Below are 19,709 nucleotides of genomic sequence, written 5' to 3' on the forward strand. Positions count from 1 at the left end.
GAAAGAATACAACAGAATGGCATAAATACCTAGGAGAGAGCCTGGCATGTGCTTCTCTATGTATGGAAACTAACGATGATGATAAGTAAAAAGGATTCTGTCATTTCGGCAGTTTTCACAATTCGATGACATGCCATATAAACAAAATTTAGTATTTGGTAGCTCCCATCTCTACTTTGAAGTCTTTTCTCTCCATTTAGCTTTTATTATTCCTTTTTACAAATCTATCATGACCATCACCAATCTATAGCACCAATTCACATTGCCTATTAGTTTAATGAGTTAATTAAAACTGAGAATGGAAGCTCTAAGAAGACAGACTTTCCCAGACCAATGTACAATTGCATTAACATTTACTAATCCTTCTAAAAATACCCAGATACTGTAACTACAGCATTTCCAGTGTTACCTAGATGACAGTGTTGAAAAAAAAAAAAAAGATTAAACTGATCGCCTAAGCCCACAGATGACTGATGCACTAGAATGAGTGCTCTTGTCAAGTCCTGGTGGTATTATGCAGATCTGTTTTTTGTTTCCCTGCAGCGGCATGCCAGAGCTGCCTCTAGAAGGTGATCTCCAAATGATGCTGTTGAGCCAGTATATGAATCGTCAGCCTGACACTTCCTGCACACAGAAATTAAGGTTTAAGCCATCACTTGTAACTCACAGGGGCCAGTGCTGGCAGCTCACAGAGGATGAGAAATATTGCACATGATTAATAAATACATCTATAGAGAGAATCTGTTGAGAGGATTGACAGTCAGATCTGGAAGCCAATACTGAATCAACAATTAAAAGAACAGTTCCAATTCAGTTAAGCCAGAGCCAAGAGAGACTCAGTTATATTTAAATCAAAATTCACCACAGCAGGGGATTCTCAGCTGTTCAGTTCTGAATGTTGGATGTTTTTGTTGGAAACTTAACTGATAGAACCAAGTGAATCTGAGTTACGTGCTAAGGGAACAGTGCAGCTGCTAAGCTGGGGCGGTGTGCCTGTAATCTGTGCCATGGAAGCCACTGCAATTTACACAAATCAAAGCTCTGGGAGTTTCAGTAAGTCATTCATTCACTCTGTGTACTCACTGTGCTGAATCTAAGGTAGCTCTGAGGGAAGATCACAGCTCCTTAAGATTTTACAGGGTAGAGAAGCTTAAGAGTTGTGCAATGCAATGAAAGAGGCCATCTAGGATTCTTTTAGCAGTTACACATTCTAGAACTGAAGCTCAACTGCAGTAAGATCAGCTGGGTGTATCTCAATAGCACCTGCAGGCAGGTGCTTGTTCTGCAGGTCTCTAAACTACCCGTGAAGTAGAAATGGGCATGCTCTATTTCACTAGCAGTTATGCAGAAAACTCTCCAGGGTGGGGGCTAGTGTACCTTCTAGTCACCCAAATCAGCTAAATAGGAAAGGCATCACAGAAGGTGGCATTTCTTCCAACACAGATGATACACCGAGTAATTAGGATGCAGGGATCACAGCAAAGGATCACCAGCAGAAGCTGCGGCTGTGGCGGTTGTAGCTGTTGTTTATCTGTTTTAATAAGCTCTGCCTAAGAAACAAAGGCAGTCTACATACAATTGCTAAGTGAATCAGGGCAGTGTGTGGTGCGCTTCATGGAAACATTAAAATCCATGCTGCCTCAGCAGGATTGGGATGAGTTCTTGATTCATGCCCGTGGGAGATTACTGCTGAATTACAGATCCGCAGCTCCTAATGCGGCGGCATCCGAGACTGCTTTTGCTTCTGCATAATTCAAGATATAAAGACTGTTTATTGCTGCTAAACTGTACAAGGCGGCACAGGACAGAGAAATAGCTCTACGCCTTCATTATGTTAATTTAGAAATCATACATTTCCCTTTCTTATATGAGGTTTCTTTTAAAATGCTTACTACAGACTGACTGCTGGCCTTTGGATCTTTCTTCCAAACTCTCTTCCCTCTGATCCATTTGCTGCTTCTTTCCATCGGAAAAACCTTAAGCACGACTTGCAAATTTTATATTTTTGAAAAACTCTATGTTGGTACAGGATAAAGGATGTTATTTCCTGCAAGGGGAAAAAAAAACTGGAAAGGAGAGGGCGGAGGATAAAGACAGGTTTTGTCAACAGTGTTTCTCCCATCCCATCAAAGCCTGCTCAAAGTTGTCACCAGCATTAAGCAACCCTGCCAAACCATCTCTAGAAACTGAAGGTAGTGCAGGGTCCAATGCCATCAAATCAGGAGAGCTAACTGCAAGTGGGGAGCAGTAAAGCTCAGACCTAGAATCACAGACATGCCCAGCAAAATGGAGGAAAAACAGTAGGGTTGTATGTGCTTATGCACACACACACACACACACATTCATAAATGCTATTCTCTTCCCTTCTGCTTAGCTTTGTATGCAATGATATCAGTTGGTGAACTAGTGAGACAGGCAAGCTATCTGACTGCTGGTGCTCAGCACACAATGTCTGACACAAAAAGCAGCTTTATCAGGTCAAGTTTAATAGACCAGGCTCTGAAATCAGGCTGTCGGGTACAAATATTGGCTCAAGTCATTCAGTATCTACAGCCTTGAATAAGCTGCTTGATTTCTCTGTGCCTCAGTTTGCTTATTTATAAAACTGGCATCTAGGTGCTTCAGAGAGGTGGGAAGATTCAGTGAACAGTGGCTGGCATTGAGTGCACATGTACTAATGTTAGCTAGATAGCAGTTTCTCAATGAATGTATATATTCAACGAGTCTAGCTCTATATCAGGGATATTGATGTATTTACCTATCGACAAATGGTAGCTTTAAGGATCAGATGAGCTCATGTATGTGAGAATCTTTGTAAATTATAAAGTGATATTCATCTTTAAGAGCTTATTACTATATGCAGCCCACAGTGGTTGTGCAAATATTCATCCACTGAGTCACATATGCTCCCCGGATAGCTACTTTATTTTTAGATGTCTTTATGTTATCTACTGAGGGTGATGGGAGAGGATACTGAAAAATATCCTGTGCATTTCCTATCCAGAAAGAAACTAGAAAATATGACACAGGCATGAAAAATTAAATATAAGAGAAAAATTTAAAAACAAAAAAGCAGTATGCTATCAAAGCCTTTAGGAAGGAAAAAATGCTGTCTTTGCTTGAGCAGTTCATGTCAGTTAAATTAGGATTTATAGAAAAGAGAGATCAGTATCACCTGGGATGGGCAGGGAAGAACTCAGAGACTGGCTGGGTTAGAGCAAATCCTCCTAGGCTGTGTAAACCACAGACAGACAGATGAGAGCAAGGACATTCCAAGCAAGGAGAAATGACGAGGACATGGAGAATAGGCCTGGAAATAACATTGTCAGAGAGTTGTTCTTAGAAAGAAAGAGGGCTGATTGTGTAGAGCTGACAGGCACAAAGAAAAGAGGAGGCAAAGGCAAGCACCTAGAAAAGCTTTGTAGTGTTATCTCTGGCCCCAAGATAGAGTGCCATGGAACAACCATGCCTCACTGCAACCTCAATCTCCTGGGCTCAAGCAGTCCCCCTGTCTCACCCTCCCAAGTAGCTGGGACTACATGTGTGTGCCACCATGCCAGCTGATTTTTCTTTTTTTTTAGTTTTGTGGAGATGGGGGTCTTGCTATGTTGCCCAGGTTGGTCTTGAACTGCTGGCCTCAAGCGATCCTCTTGCTTTGGCTTCCCAAAGTGCTGGGATTACAGGCGTGAGCCATCACACCCAGCTGAAAAGTGTAATTCTAATGTATATTCTTCAGGCCTTCCAGAAATACAGAACGAGAGGGAAAAGGAAAATAAATATCAATTAGGAGCTTTAGATATAGTCTTTCCTTTTCTTCTTCAGTAAATAACTAGAGCTTTCTAGCCAAGAATGTGGGCAAAAGTCAGTCCATTAATAGAATTTATTTAAGGATCAGTATTAACGATAAGAGTATTTGTGATGTAGACATGCACTTTTTAAATAACTGTATTAACCTCATTTTCTTATGTCTTTTAACCATAGCAAATTTTTTTGTGGAAATGTATTCAGAGAAATCATTTACTAGCCTTTAATTACTATGGTTTAACCAATTCAAAAATCACTGTTTTTTTTAAAAAGTATATTAGGTTTCTATTATAATATACATTCTAATCAAATGCGGCTTTCTGCAAAGGTCCTCATTGTCAGTCTCCTTAAAGCAAAATTTATCTGGACTATTAGACATTCTCTCTGCTTTGGCTGTACCAAATTATATTAATTATTTATACCTGAGGCCCACTGCTTCAGCACATGGGCACCCCACTTAACATTTCTCTAGTGAATTATTAAGAGTCTTATTTTTAAAATAAAATCCTCATTTCATAGTCTGTTTGATTGAGGTTAAACACAATAGTCTAGCGATTCCTGTATTAAACAGTCCAATGTCATAAGACTGTCTCCTGGGTTTTATGCCAATGAGCACATTTGAAACAAATGAACCTTTCATTAAGAATACCCTCACAGGGGAGAAGGGTAAAGAGCTTCTCACTTGAAAATTGTCTGGCACCAGTCTGGGCAGAATTATTAAAACAGCAGGCAAGTCATAGACAGTGTACAGAGTCTACTGTTAATGCATCAGCAATAATTAGAGATATAAAGGGACTTTGGGGTCCCCCCTCTTTATTCTACAGATGAAGAAAGATTAACACTCCACACACAGTCTAGCTCACAGTGACTTGCTTTGTTCCAATGGAACTTTCAAATATTTGTCAAAGACATTCTGAAAGTAGTAAGAGATGGCATAGATACTAATATGTGCAGGGTTTTTTTGTTGTTGTTGTTTATTTTGAGACAGTTTTGCTCTGTCACCCAGGCTGGAGTGTAGTGGCACTATATTGGCTAACTGCAACCTCCGCCTCCCAGGTTCAAGGGATTCTTGTGCCTCAGCCTCCCAAGTAGCTGGGATTACAGGCACATGCCACCACGCCCGGCTAATATTTGTATTTTTGGTATAGATGGGGTTTTGCTATTTTGCCCATGGTGGTCTCGAACTCCTGGCCTCAAGTGACTCAACCAACTCGGCCTCCCAAAGTGCTGGGATTACAGGCATGAGCCACCATGCCTGGCCAGGTTTCTTCATTGCAAACAACAAACTCTGCTCTGGCTGATTTATGTGAAAAATAAATTTATGAAAGAGTATTAGTAGTGCTCAGAACCACCAAGTGGGCAAAAGAGCCAGGCGAGGCTGCTAACTGGCCAGAAATAATGTTGAAACGCACCACAGGGAAAAGTGCACTCAACAACACTACTGCAGTGTTTTTAAAAAAAAAAAAAAAAAAAAAAAAAAAAACACGACAGAAGCCGGAAGCAGTGGCTCAGGCCTGTAATCCCAGCACCTGAGGAGGCCAGGATGGGCAGATCACTAGAGCCCAGATATTCAAGACCAGCCTGGGCAGTATGATGAAACCTCATCTCTACAAAAAGTACAAAAATTAGCTGGGCATGATGGTGCATAGTAGTCCTAGCTACTCAGGAGGCTAAGGCAGGAAAATTGCTTTAAGCCTGGGAGGCAGAGGTTGCAGTAAACTGAAATGTGATCATGCCACTGCACTCTAGTCTGGGAGACAGAGTAAGATTCTGTCTTAAAGAAAATACACAGCTCACAACAGTGAGACCTGGGAGAGATGCTGGTTGTTCTACCTGCCTTGAAGAGCGGGTACCTCTGCCACCATCCTCTGCAGAGGGTTTCCATAAACCCACAGCATTCACCTGCCCATCACACCTTGTACAAGACCACCTGACTGCAGGGACCTAACTGCAAAGATAACTAGAAAAGCCATTTGTTGGGCTTCTATCTTAGGTAAGTGACACTTAAAAAGAAATTTCCCAAACGTTGGAAAACATGACAAATGTCTATGTGTCCCAAGATTAACAGGGCTTCTCAGAACATCCTTCATTTCCAGGTAGGCATTTGGAAGTCAAATAAGGAAAATGATCTCCTTTCCATAACTGCCCACCCCACCCCATCACGCCCAAATTTGGCTCCTAACAGCACACTTTATCATACAAAAAATACATTCTTTCATTCCGCTGCTAGTGATCACCCAATGACAAAGCTGATTTGGGGCTGAGGAAGAAGCAGAGAACTTTCTCCTTATCCATACTGAAATGATGAAACCCTTGACCTTCCCAAATTTTTGTAATTCTAGCATCATCTTGACTCCTTGGTGAGATTAAAAACAGGAACAGTGCCTGGCATGCAATGCCTCAAGGCTAGAATCTGTCTGTTGCTTAGCTTTAAGGCCTGAATTCTCAAAGACATTGAATTATTTTGAGTAGGCTGTTTACCTTGATGTGAGCAGAATTAGCCTTAGACACTAAGCCTTTATGGCAAGTTTTATTGTCCAAGGAAAATATAACCTGTTAAGATTTACAGGCTTTATTAACAGCAATAACCATTTTATAGCCAACATCAGTAAATCAGGGTTTATTGAGAACTCTACAATTTTAATCTGTGGAAAACCATTAAAATGTCGGATTTTCATTGGACATAATTTCTAACTTTTATGAAAGATAGATTTTCCATTTAATTAGGGAGTATAAAAAGTGCCGTGTGGGATAATGAATTGTTTTGAAAAGAGCAAATTGGTTTTAGCTAAACAACAAGGGTCAAACACTAAAGTTGCTATCTTTAGTTAGAACTGCCCCCAAAGTAAGGCTAAAATTAAGTGCAGTGACAAATATGTTCTAATACATCCAGCTATTAAGATGAGCTCATGAAGTTTAGAAACGTTTGAGTTATCATCCATTCACATTTCAGGTATTTTGTAAAACAATGTGTGTGACCTATTTTTTAAAAATGCACACGACCTATTATATGTTATCTAAGCCAGTGGCTACTAAGTAAGTGTAATGAGAACCTTCCAGTTCACATAACATTTTCATAAGTGTTTTAATAACAGTAATATCATTCATAAAACACTTCAGTGGTGGTAAGGTGAACAAACATTGGTGGTCACCAGCCTTTGTCATAATTATTTAATTCCTCCATGTGACAGATTACAAGAGAGGGGGCCAGGAAGCTTTTTGATAAGTGTCTTTGTCTTTGTTGACCTTGAAGGACAAGAAGAGAGGGCAATGGTTGGGGGAGGTGACGCTCCGGGAGGTGGGCTGCTCTTAGCAGCTGTCTACTTCTTCAAAGGCTGAAAACATGTTACACATTGCAAGAATTTTCCGTTTTAATCTGGTTCCCCAAACATAATGGGGCTTTACATGTTTATGAGAGAATCAAACTTTCTTAAAACTTTGAAAATGAAGGAAGAAGAATCAACAGAAATGAAAATAATCTTTACTATTTATTTAGTATTAGAAACTGCTAAATGTTTTGTACTTCTTTTTTCTTCTTTGTCTCATAGCAATCCTACAATGAAAACATTTTTCTCATTTCCAGAAGAGGAAACTGAGGGTCAGAGTGGCTAATTAATTGCATTACAAAGTTACTAGCCAGGGTCTGTTGGCTTCAAAGTTCATCCATTTCCCACCGTGCCACCCTGACAATCCTCGATTCTATTTCTACCATTTCCATACCCCACTGATATATACTAGGTAAAATAACACTGTGATAGAGACACAAGTTCGCATTTATCAGAGTAAATTTGGGGCCCTTTCTGACAATGAGATCTGTCGGGGCAATGGCCAAACGTAGAGAAAATTGTAATGAGGGTAGAGATGGCACTTGGTTTCCTCACTTCCCTTTTTATATTCCTCTTTTTCTTCTACATGGACTCCTCTATGTAACTCTATGCGTCCTATCTTCTAGGATAGCATCAAAGCCGGGCTCCTTGCCCTTCAAAAGACACAGTGATGTCCTGCCCCAGGCTCCTTGTCCCCTTGGCCTCCAAAACCTCCACACTCTCAGTGCTCTTAGTTTTATTATCAGATTACATATTTGAAATGAAGAGGCACAGAATATATAGCAAATCCGAGCTTAGAATATTCACTAGAAGATAATTTAATCCCAACACCTTTAATTCTAAGGGTGGGATGATGGCAGCACAGCAGGCAGATAGACTATCATTGGCCTGGCAGTTCCCCACCTTCAAGAAGGCTCTTAGTCCAATTAGAAACAAAAGCAAAAACAATTAGAGAAAGGACAGATCTGAGCTTTAAATTTGGCTCTTGGTGCTTCCTAGTGTCCAGAGAGCTTAGACAGTTGCTGTGGGACACACATGGAAACTCATGTAGCTTTTCAGCATCTCAGAGCATTTTTTTTCCAAATTAATTGAAATAGCAGAAGATAAACCACCTACTACAGTACCTGGTACACAAGAACATTTCAAAAATGGTAGCTCTTTCTATTTTTATTATTCACAACACTTTCCTGGTTGGATAAATGAGTTAGCTGCCAAGAAAGTTCGGTCTTGCAGAGAGAAGTCTATTGTATATATCTTGTGAAAACAGAATTTGGACATGCCCCTCAATGTGACTTTCAATGTGTCAAGTAGGAAACTGTCTATTCCTCTGAGAAACAAAGCCAGCTGATGTACTGGGGATCCCACCAACTACATCCTTTTCCAGTGGCTACCCCATGCGTCCCACAGGAGGTGGACAGAAAGGGAACTACGTGGTGGCATGAAGAGGGCAGAACATGGCCTGCACAGGGAAGATGATGTTGAGTGATAGTATTTCACAGTGATCATTACATGACTGACCAATTTCTAAACACAGTGATGACTGACCAGTTTCTAAACATAGTTCCCAATTACTGCCATACTGGAGAGTCATTACCCATATATAATATACTTATATCGCCATGAAGTTAATAGGCAGAATGATACACTCTCAGTGACCTGACCACGTAACAGACATTGGTGGACATCTCTACCCTAAGGAACACCATGACTGTGGAAGGGTATGAACATTTTCACTTTTCTTCCCCATCTTTATCATTTCTCAGCTTTCTTCTTTCATTCTGCCTTATTTTCAGCAAAAACACAGATGTTGATAGCACTGAATTACTGTGCAAGCTACTGCTGAAAGGAAAAGAGCTGTAGATATTGGTGCACAGATAATGGTAGTATCCAAATCATGGAGAAATGAAATTCCAAAATAATGCAAGTGTCTGGGACTAGGTTACTGTCCCACATTAAGATGATGTGATACATAAATAACCCCGTTAAAGAGTAGGCAAAGGATATGAATAGACATGTTTCACAAGAAGACATAAAAATGGCCAAGAAAAATGAATAAATGCTCAACGTTACTAATCATTAAGAAATGTAAATTAAAGCCACTATGAGATACCACAGTGTGATACTAGTCATAATGGCTATTATTGAAAAATTAAAAAAAACTTAATGTTGGAAAGGATACGGAGAAAAGGCAACTCTTACATACTGTTGGTAGGAACGTGTATTAGTACAACCTCTATGAAAAATAGTTTGGATATTTCTTGAAGAACTAAAAACAGAATTACCATTAGGTCCTGCAATCTCACTGCTATCTACCCACCAGAAAAGAAACCATTAAACAGATAAATGTGCTCACATATTTTTTGTACTACTATGTACAATAGCAAACATATGAAACAAATCTAAATGTCCATCAAATAATTTGGATAAAGAAAATGTATATATACACAATGAAATACCAGTGAGCTATAAAAAAAAATCAAATCATGTCTTTTGAAACAACATGAATGGAACCAGAGGCAATATGTTAATGAAATGACTCAGACACAGAAAGACAAATACCATGTGTTCTCACGTGTAAGCTGGAGCTAAATATGCACATAGAGTTTGAAATGACAAACGGTGGAGATGAGGCAGGGTAAGGGGACATAGAGTATAGAACAATAGACAGAGGGGACCAGGAAGAGGACGGGATGGATGATGAGAAATTACTCCTTATTTGGGTGATGGACACACTAAAAGCCCCATCTTCACTATTATGCAACCTATGCATGTAACAAAATTATACTTGCATTCCATAAATTTATACAGATAAGATTTTTAAAAATAAACGTTTGCTAAGACATCAATAGCCTATTCAACCCTTAATGTAGCAGAAATATTTTTCATATTCTTCTATAATACAAAATTTATAAAACAAAGCTTTTCCACCTTCTCAGCTCAGAATTTCTGTTTTAAACCATCATAAAGCCCCAGCTGCTCCTTGGAATTAGTTTCTATTTAATTTCAGCTGGCCTGGTCTGAAATTTATTCCTAAAAGCATAGATTTTTTTCTAAATTTTCTTTTGTATTTATTAAAATAAAAAAGTGGCATGATGCCAGAAGTATAATGGGAAGAGTACTGGGCTGAATGGCAGTCCCACATAATTTGGTTTGGAACCTAGGAACTTGACCTTATTTGGAAATTGGGTCTTTGCAGATGTTTTGTGATAAAGAATGTAAAGCATGAGGCCATGCAGGGTGGTGTCCTTATAAAAACGAGGAAATTCAGGCACACAGAGACACAAAGAGGAGAACGCCATGTGAAGATGTGATCGATGGAGGCAGAGACTGAGTGATGTATCTATGTAGTAGTCCATTTGCATACTACTAGAAAGAACTACCTGAGACTGAGTAATTTATAAAGGAAAGAAGTTTAATTGACTCACAGTTCCGTGTGACCGGGGAGGGAATAAGGGGAAGCAAGGTACCTTCTTCACATGACGGCAGGAGGGAGACATGCTGATCAAAGAGGGGAAAGTCCCTTAAAAACCATTAAATCTCCTGAGAACTCACTCACTATCATGAGAACAGCCTGGGGGAAACTGTTCCCATGATTCAATTACCTCCACCTGGTCTCTCCCTCATACATGGGGATTATGTGGGATTACAATTCAAGATGAGAATTGGGTGAGGACACAAACTGTAACCATATCAGTGTACAAAGCCACGAGACACCAAAGATTGCCAATAACTACCAGCATCTAGGGGAGAAGTATGGAGCAGTTTCTCTTTCAGAGCCCTCAGACAGAATTAATGCTGTTGGATTTCAGACTTCTCCCTCCAGAACTGCTGGAAAAGAAACTTCTGCTGTTTCAAGCCTCCTCAGTGGTAGTAATTTATTACAGCAGCCCTAGGAAACTAATATAGAAAGTGAATAACTACAATTTGGAAATGTGTCAGAAAGGCAGATACCAGAAAAGGAAATGTACTTTCTGATATGTCTATATTGTGTTCTCTCATTCCACAGCTCTCCCAAATATTTTTTTCATTGACATTGGACTGCGCTGCCAGTGAAAGTTTTTCATATCTTGCTCTCCTCCTTGTGGTTAGAGCTGAAAAGCACCCTCAGAAGCAAATGAAGAAAGAAATGGGGCTGAGCCAATCTACAGAGCTCATTTGACTTCATGTGTAGGGCGCTGGGGCAAGGAAGAGGGAGGGATGTGTAAAGAGCTGCTTCCAAGCATTCACCAGAGTTCAGCCTCTAAATAACTGAACAGATGGGGATACCGCTCACCTAGAAGCCAGTCTGTCCTCTCATAGGAATCCTCTCCCAATCTCAGTCCTGAACAGCCACAGAGTTACTATAATTCATAAGTCCCCTGCATTCTCTTGAAAGATACTTCAGTGTGAGTGGCTGCGTATGTACGCTCATGTGTGCATTTATGGACCAAAATATATTTTTGCTTTTGGCTACTACCTTCCCAGACTGTACATCCTTTATTCTTCTGTCTTTTGTTCTTTTTTTTCCTAAATTTATGTCTTCAACAAGCAGTGGGGGCAGTAAGTGGGAGCTAAACACTGAGAACACGTGGACACAAAAAAAGGAACAATAGACGCTGCAGTCTACTTGAAGGGAGAGAGTGGGAGGAGGAAGACAGTCAAAAAACTACCTGTGGGGTACTGTTTATAACCTGGGTGACAAAATAATCTGTAAGTACACCAAACTCTGGTGACATGCAATTTACCTATGTAATAAACCTGCACATGTACTCCTGAATTTGAAATAAAATTTAAAGAAAGTCACAGACAACAGCACAGACCTTAATGCAAACTCTGGGCTCTCCTTAGTAAGAATGTATCAATATTGATTTGGCCATTGTATGGGATGTACCACACTCATGTAAGGTGTGATTACAAAAAAGGAAACTGGGCCAGGCCCGGTGGCTCATGCCTGTAATCCCAACACTTTGGGAGACTGAGGTGGGTGGATCACAAGGTCAGGAGTTCAAGACCAGCCTGACCGACATGGTGAAACCCCATCTCTACCAAAAGTACAAAAATCTGCTAGGTGTGGTGGCAGGCACCTGTAATCCCAGCTACTCGGAAGGCTAAGGTAGGAGAATTGCTTGAACCCGGGAGGCAGAGGTTGCAGTGAGCCAAGATCACGCCACTGTACTCCAGCCTGGGTGACAGAGTGACACTCCATCTCAAAAAAGAAAAAAATTTAAAAAAGGAAATGGAGGGGAAAAGGTACATGAGAACTTTCTGTAGTACTACTTCAACTTTTATGTTAATTCAAAATAGTTTCACATAATGTCTATTAATTTAAAAACATGGCAACTCTCTCCCAGCAAAAGCTCCATTTTAGTTAATGTTTAACAATCAGCCAAATGTCTAAATATTGCATTGAGGTGTTCTTTACTATTAAAAGTGAATCAAACTTGAAGTGAAAATACATTTTTATTTCTTTAGTTGTAGGACTAGTGATTGAGCCAATAAATTTATTTTTGCATATATGAAAAAAAGCAGGTGGGGAATGTTTTCTTTACTTGTTAGTACCCAATCATAAGACAAAATAAAACAAAGCCAAAATGTTGTCTAATGTATTTTACATTTTGTCTAGGGCTAATCCTGGTATAAACTTAAATATTCATCAATATAATTAGCAGACTAATTTCGATTCATATTCAACAAATATTTATTGAACAACTGGATGTGAGAAGCATGCTTTCAAAATTTATTTTTTGGCTGGGCACAGTGGCTCATGTCTGTAATCCCAGCACTTTGGGAGGCCGAGGTGGGCAGATAACCTGAAGTTGGGAGTTTGAGAGCAGCCTGACCCACATGGAGAAACCCTGTCTCTACTAAAAATAAAAAATTAGCCTGGCACAGTGGCACATGCTTGTAATCCCAGCTAGTTGGAGGCTGAGGCAGGAGAATCACTTAAACCCGGGAGGTGGAGGTTGCTATGAGCCAATATCATGCCATTGTACTCCAGCCTGGGAAACAAGAGCAAAACACTGCCTCAAATAAATAAACAATTAATTAAAATTTATTTTTTAAGCTAAAAACAAATTGTATTTTTCATGTATGTTTTGAAACATGTGTATACTGTGGGATGGCTAAATAAGACTAATTAATGTATGTATTACATGACAAACATCATTCTTTTTGTGATGTAAACATTTAAAATGTACTCTTAGCATTTTAAAATAACACAATACATTGCTATTAAGTATAGTCACCATATTGTACAACAGACCAATAAACATATTCCTATCTAACTGAAATATTATACCCTTTGACCAACATCTCCCCAGCCTCTCCCCATCTCCCCAACACGTGGTAACCACCATTCTACTCTACTTCTGTGACTTCAGCTTTTTTAGGTTCTGCATAGAAGTGAGATCACATGGTATTTTTCTTACTGTGCCTGGCTTATTGTACTTAACATACTGTCTGCGTGGTTCATCCATGTTGTCACAAATGACAACATTTCTTTCCTTTTAAAGGCTGAGTAGTATTTCATTGTGCATATATACCACATTTTAAAAATTTATTTGTCCACTGATGGACACTGGTTGATGCTATATCTTACTATGGAGCTACTGTGAGCAGTGCTGCAATAAACATGGCAGTGCAGATATATCTCTTCTACATCCTGATTTCATTTGCTTTGGACATATACCTCGTATATACCTAGTAGAAGAATTGCTGGATCAAGTGGTAGCTCTACTTTTTAACATTCTGAGGAATGTCCATATTGTTTTCCATAATGGCTACACTAATTTCCATTCCCACCAACAGTGAGCAGTGCTTTCCTTTTCTCCACATCCTTGCCAACACTTGTTAAAAATCTTTCACCTTTCTGAAAACAGCCATGAGCAGCACTGTTTCATATTCCGAGGATACAGCAGTGAAGAGGAGTAAACACAAATTTCCCTTACTACACTTAAGTTCCAGTGGGGTAGAGAGAAATAAATAATGTAAATATAGTATGCTTGTGATAAGAGGTAAAAAGAAAGTATATACCTAATAGGATAAATTGCTGGGAAACAGGAGGGAGAAGGTAGAGTGGGGGAAGCAGCTACTGGCAACATTTGTAGGGTGTACAGAGCAGGCCTTACTGAGCAGGTGATATCTGAGTAAGCCCTGAAGAAAGATGGGACAAAGCAGTGTGACAGCTGGGGAAGAGCCCTCCAGCAGAGGCCAGCACATGCAAAAGCCCTGATGTAGGAGCATGGCTGGTGCATCCGAAATAGATTGAAGGGACACGGTGGCTGTAGTGGGGTCAGGTGCAGAGCCAAAAAATAAATAAATAAATAAGGTCGCACCAGGCCAGATCATGTTGAATCTTATAAAGCACTAAAAGAACATAGATGTTTACCTGGAGTGCTTTGGAGTTTGAAGAATTTTGAACAGAGCCCTTAAATGACTGCAAGAACTTTGGTAGGTCACTGATATAAGCATCAGCTTCCCTGCATCAAAAATGCAAAAGTTATGCCAAGTAAATAACTAAGTTATCATCCATCTGAAATAAAAACAGATTACTAGAGATCTGGAGTATGCTAAGTTCCTATAGGCTGATAGCTCATAAAAACATTAGCACCCCTCTCTGCTGCTGCCAAAGTTGATGGTAGTGACCCAGAACAGAACCAGAAGGAAACATGGGTGCACCAGGAGACTCTCACACAGCTGGCATGACAGAGGCTGGACACTTTTATGCATAAAACATTTGTAAACTTGGATTTCTGAAAGATGGGCAGTGAATGTAGAGAACTGCTGATACCTCTGTTGGGCTCCCAGGAACACATGCAACATCGTAAATGAGAGGGACACATTCCCTTCCCTGACACTTAACACCCTGCTCAGGAAAGGAGGGCACACTGTTTGCAGGAAACAAGAGGGCAGCAAAAGGAGGAGATCAGTATCTTTTTTGTTTTAAATAAGCATTTTCCTTTCTAATCATTTTATATCATGCATGGAGGGTTCACTTTAATTTTCAAGTCCGTTTACTTCATTTCTGTGAGCCATTTGAGCTTTGAATAGTGTCCATCCAGCATGCTTTCTAAATATGGAAGTATGTGTGTTTTTTCATTCCCCTTTATTTTCTCTCCTTTTTTGTCCTTCCAATTACAAAATTCCAATTTTACTAAAATATGACGCAAAGGCTCCTGTTTTTTTTTGTTTTTCTTTGTATATCTGCTTCTCAGTGAATAAACAATAGCTCCAAGCAGTGTCCTAGCTTCCCACAGAAGAATCAAACCTGGACTGCGTGCTGCTGAACTCAGGCCTGTGAAAGAAAAATAAATCGTGCAGCCCCCAAATCACTAAGCTAAAGAGAAAAGTCAAGCTGGGAACTGTTTAGGGCCACGTGCCTCCCATTCTATTCAAAGTCACCCCTCTGCTCACTGAGATAAATGCATATCTGATTGCATCCTTTGGAAAGGCTAATCAGAAACTCAAAAGAATGCAACCATTTGTCACTTATCTACCTATGACCTAGAAACCCCCTCCTTGCTTCCAGAGTTCTCCTTCTGCCATTGCTTTCAGTTGTCCGGATTTTCCCAGACCCAAACCAATGTTCATCTTACATATGTTTATTGATGTCTCATGTCTCCCTAAGATGTGTAAAACCAAACTGTGCTCTGACCACTGGTCACATGTAGTCAGGACCTCCTGAGACTGTGTCATGGGTGTGTGTCCTGAACCTTGCCAAAATAAATTTTCTAAATTAACTAAGACCTGGCTCAGATTTTCAGGGTTCACAGGCCTAAGTTCATAAACTTTCCATTATACTAAGCATGCCTTATACTTCTTAGTGTTTTTCCTCCAATAATAGCTATATTACTTGTCTATTAGGGGCCATCTTTTCATTGTGAATAAAAGATTTAGAAAGCCTTTCCTATAACCATAGTGTAACCAGGAACAATTATATTCAAATAGTGTGGCAGACGTTCTAGAAAACATTCAAAAAGCAAAAAACATTGTGACTCTGGATTCTGGACACCTCGCTGTGAAGGAAGGATAACAGAGCACAGACCCGTGGCTTCGTCATGTTTTACATCCCTGATGTCTGCACAGTGCAGAGAACGTAACAAACACTTGATAAATCAATGCTTGTTCCACGAAAAAGTGAAAAATGAACATGACACTGGGACTGAGTAATTCTGACCTTTCCTATGGGCTTTTTCATGAATGTTTGCCTGTTAAAACTCAGATTTGTTCCATAAGCCAATGTGCATATCAGAGGATCCTGACTGAAGACAGAAAGAATGGCATCTGCATGATTCAAGGTCCCCAGAGCCAAGAACACAGATTAAATCCTACCCAGGCTGCCTACAAGGGCCTTGTGCAAACACAGAAGTAGACGGGAGACGAGTTGCTTCTAGCTTATTTCCTTGACAATTTCTTCATCATCTTTAGCAACTGAGCCCAGGCAACAAGAATCCCAGACATGGGTTCCCAGGAGCCTGTCTTACCTCAGCCGCGGGGACTCCCTCTGGTGGGCGACAATGCAGCACAATCATGCCTTCAATGGGAACCTCCCTTCCTTGTGGGTCTTGTTCAAAGTTTTTCCGTAAATCTGCAAAAAAGCATGAGATAGGTGATACTTTGCCTCAAGTCCAGTGTTATTCAAATTTGGTCCAAGTACAAAAGAAAAGCTTAATGTCACAATGAAGACATACACATATAAGTCACTTGTTTCAGAAATTCCAGAATAAAAGAATCATTTTTCCAAATATTTATAAATGCATGTGAAATAACCTGGACCAAACAGTCTCTGATGTTCTCCATTAATATGAAGGATGAAAGAAATAACTAGGAAAGTAGAAAACAGAACAAAACAAAACAGAACAACCTCATTGTTTCATGAGTCTTTGCCAGCATTATCTGCTGGGCATCTGATGAAACACTTGGCCTAATAAATTGCCATCCACAGCTATTATGCAGTTGAGATGCACATGTTTTTTTTTTTTTTTCTATTAACTAAAGGATGCATTATTAATCTGTAACCTCTGCCATTCCCTTAGCCCTCTGGGGGGCTCTAGAAGATGCTAATAGAATGAGATTACCTATTAGTCTTTTTATCTGTAACCAGGGAGAAGGCACAACATTCAACCACAACGAAATCTGTAACCTATCCAACCAAACATATAATTATAAAACACAACGCCCTCCAGTCGAACAGCAATGCTGGGTATTTGGTTAATGCCCTTCATGGAAGACTCCAGGCACTTTGCAAACAAGCTGTACTATTAACCTTTTACACATGGAAGAATGACACTTGCAGAGGTTAATTGGCTTGCCAGTGGTCATAGAGAGCATTGGTGCCAGTGATGGGGAACAGTACACTAAGCTCCCTGACACCCGGGCTGAGTGCTAACCAGCAAAGCCTTCTCAGGGAAAAGGACATAGACGGACAGTGCAGAAAGAGTCAATTGCATTGCTTTCCACTTGAGCACACGCTGCATCAAAAAAAAAAAAAAAAAAAAAAGGTGGGGAGTTGGCCTTTACTTCTCTGGAGGTGTCATGACAACTCTGATAATCTTGCAGCACGAGGGTAATTCTTGCTGTCACTTGAAAGCACAGGATAGTAGGGCAAAGACAGGTTGTTTACAAGTCTTCCTCAATGCAAAAGATTTTGCTCTCCCTCCCTGACAATACATTTTTCTTCAAATTGAGTATCTCAAATTACGGGCTGTGAATTTATTGATTTAATTTTCTTCAGTGCTTACAATAACATGAAATATGTTCCCTGTAAAGAGGAGAGCTCCAGAATCAGTTACATCTTTATAAATTGTATAAATACATTAAACTTGCTTTTAGCAAGTCAAAAACACTCAATGAATAACAAGCACAGCAAGCCATGTATTCACTTTCCTCTGAATTTTACTCTTAATGCTTTCCCTCCCAGAGGCAACCAACGTCTTTTGTTAGTAGCAGTGCTACATTTTTGGAGGTCTTCATGATTATATATAAGGCAAAAGATCTTAAAACGACTCAAACTGCAGGTGGGTGACGAGATCCATTCTCTCATTTCTCCGCTGTCCCCTGAGTTTTAAAGCCAGCTTCCCTCTATCTGGGAACGGCAAATTGCCACAGCCCGTTTGATTCAGGACTTCTGACTCCAAGTATGATGAAGGTCACATAGCTGACAAGAAAACTGTGAAGGTACTGTGAATAAACCCAGAATGAAAAATCTCACGTTTCCCGCACAATTCTCCTCTGTCATGTCACAAGGGATCTTTGGGTCAAAAATCTCTCCTTCATATGACTTGATTATTTATCAGAACTATATCACAATTAGTCTATCATGGAGTGAGAGCAACTTTAACATATGAGGGGTCAGTTTGCTGATGAAAGAGCTGTTTTGTTTCGTTTTGGAGATAAGGCCTCGCTCCATCACCCAGGCTGGAGTGCAGTGGTATTTAGCTCACTGCAACCTTGACCTTCCCAAGCTCAAGCTATCCTCCCACCTCAGCTTCCCAAGTAGCTAGGACTACAGGTGTGTGACATCACACCCAGCTAATTTTTAAACAGATTTTCTGTAGAAATGGGCAGGGTCTCATTTCTTGCTTTGTTACCCAGTCTGGTCTCCAACTCCTGGGCTCAAGTGATCCTCCTACCTTGGCCTCCCAAAGTGCTTGGATTACAGGCATGAGTCACTGTGCCTGGCTAGCAGTTGTGTTTTTTTGTAGCTTATTTTGTTTGGTTTATAATTTTTTTTCCTTTGCCTTAATTGCTTTGTTTTCTAAAGGAAGTTTTGCTCAGTGCTGCTAAATGATGATCCCAATTTTGACACCACCAACGAATCTGTATTCAGCCACATAAAGTTTGGAAAACCAACAGTACAAATTTCTATTTACATTCTACTTTTGTGACCTTTATTTGATCAACAGAAATGGAAAAGGTAAAAAATATTTAGTTTATGGCTATCTCCACACTACTACATTAACTACACTATCAGGTGAAAAGACAAATGGAGGAAGTCATTTTTTTCTCCCCATTCCAGCCTCTCAGTAAAATAGGTAAGTAAATACATACATACGTATAGACACACATGTATATATAATTTACACATTTGTGTGTGTGTGTGTGTGTGTGTGAACTGTATTGACAGTGGGACCTAGGAAAAGGTATTGTCCATAAACTAGAAACTTTGAGGAACTTCTAATAGATCTCACAAAGCCAAGATGGGGTAGAAGAAAAGACCAATCCAACCTGCTGCTCTTTCCAAATAACATTTGAAATCATTGGAAGAGTCCTAGCGAGACACACATTTCCCTCCCAAATGTATACATAAACAGAACGACAATGAAAGGCAATGGTTGAGGGACAGGGAATAACAGGGCACTATATATATCTGGATCCAACAGTGGTAACAGGCCGCTGACCTGTTAGGGACCTGTAATGATCAGATATCATTACACCAAGTGAGAAACCCAAGGATCATGAAGCCCTAGTTCTGGCTTATACCTGATACTGGTACCAAGACACTGACTACTAAGGAGGGGAAACTTTTGAATCCTAAGGAGGGTAAACTCACCAAAAAAATTTCAGTTAGCTACCAAATATAGTAGAAATGATGGAAATAAA

The 19,709-nt window shown here is 39.9% G+C and overlaps 1 protein-coding gene across 5 annotated transcripts in view; it reads right to left on the reverse strand.

The window, feature by feature from the left end:
• UNC5D (unc-5 netrin receptor D) overlaps positions 1–19,709 on the reverse strand; it is a 241,832-nt gene that overhangs the window by 178,792 nt on the left and 43,331 nt on the right. For all 5 annotated transcript variants that reach the window (XM_064368648.1, XM_064368645.1, XM_064368647.1 and 2 more), the window contains exon 3: positions 16,592–16,695. In XM_064368648.1, coding sequence (XP_064224718.1) covers positions 16,592–16,695 — 104 coding nt within the window. The remainder of the gene's footprint in view (positions 1–16,591; positions 16,696–19,709) is intronic.

Source organism: Aotus nancymaae, unplaced genomic scaffold (assembly GCF_030222135.1).
Source record: "Aotus nancymaae isolate 86718 unplaced genomic scaffold, 86718_ANA_hifiasm-v0.15.2.pri h1tg000079l, whole genome shotgun sequence".
In the NCBI taxonomy this organism is placed as follows: Eukaryota; Metazoa; Chordata; class Mammalia; order Primates; family Aotidae; genus Aotus; species Aotus nancymaae.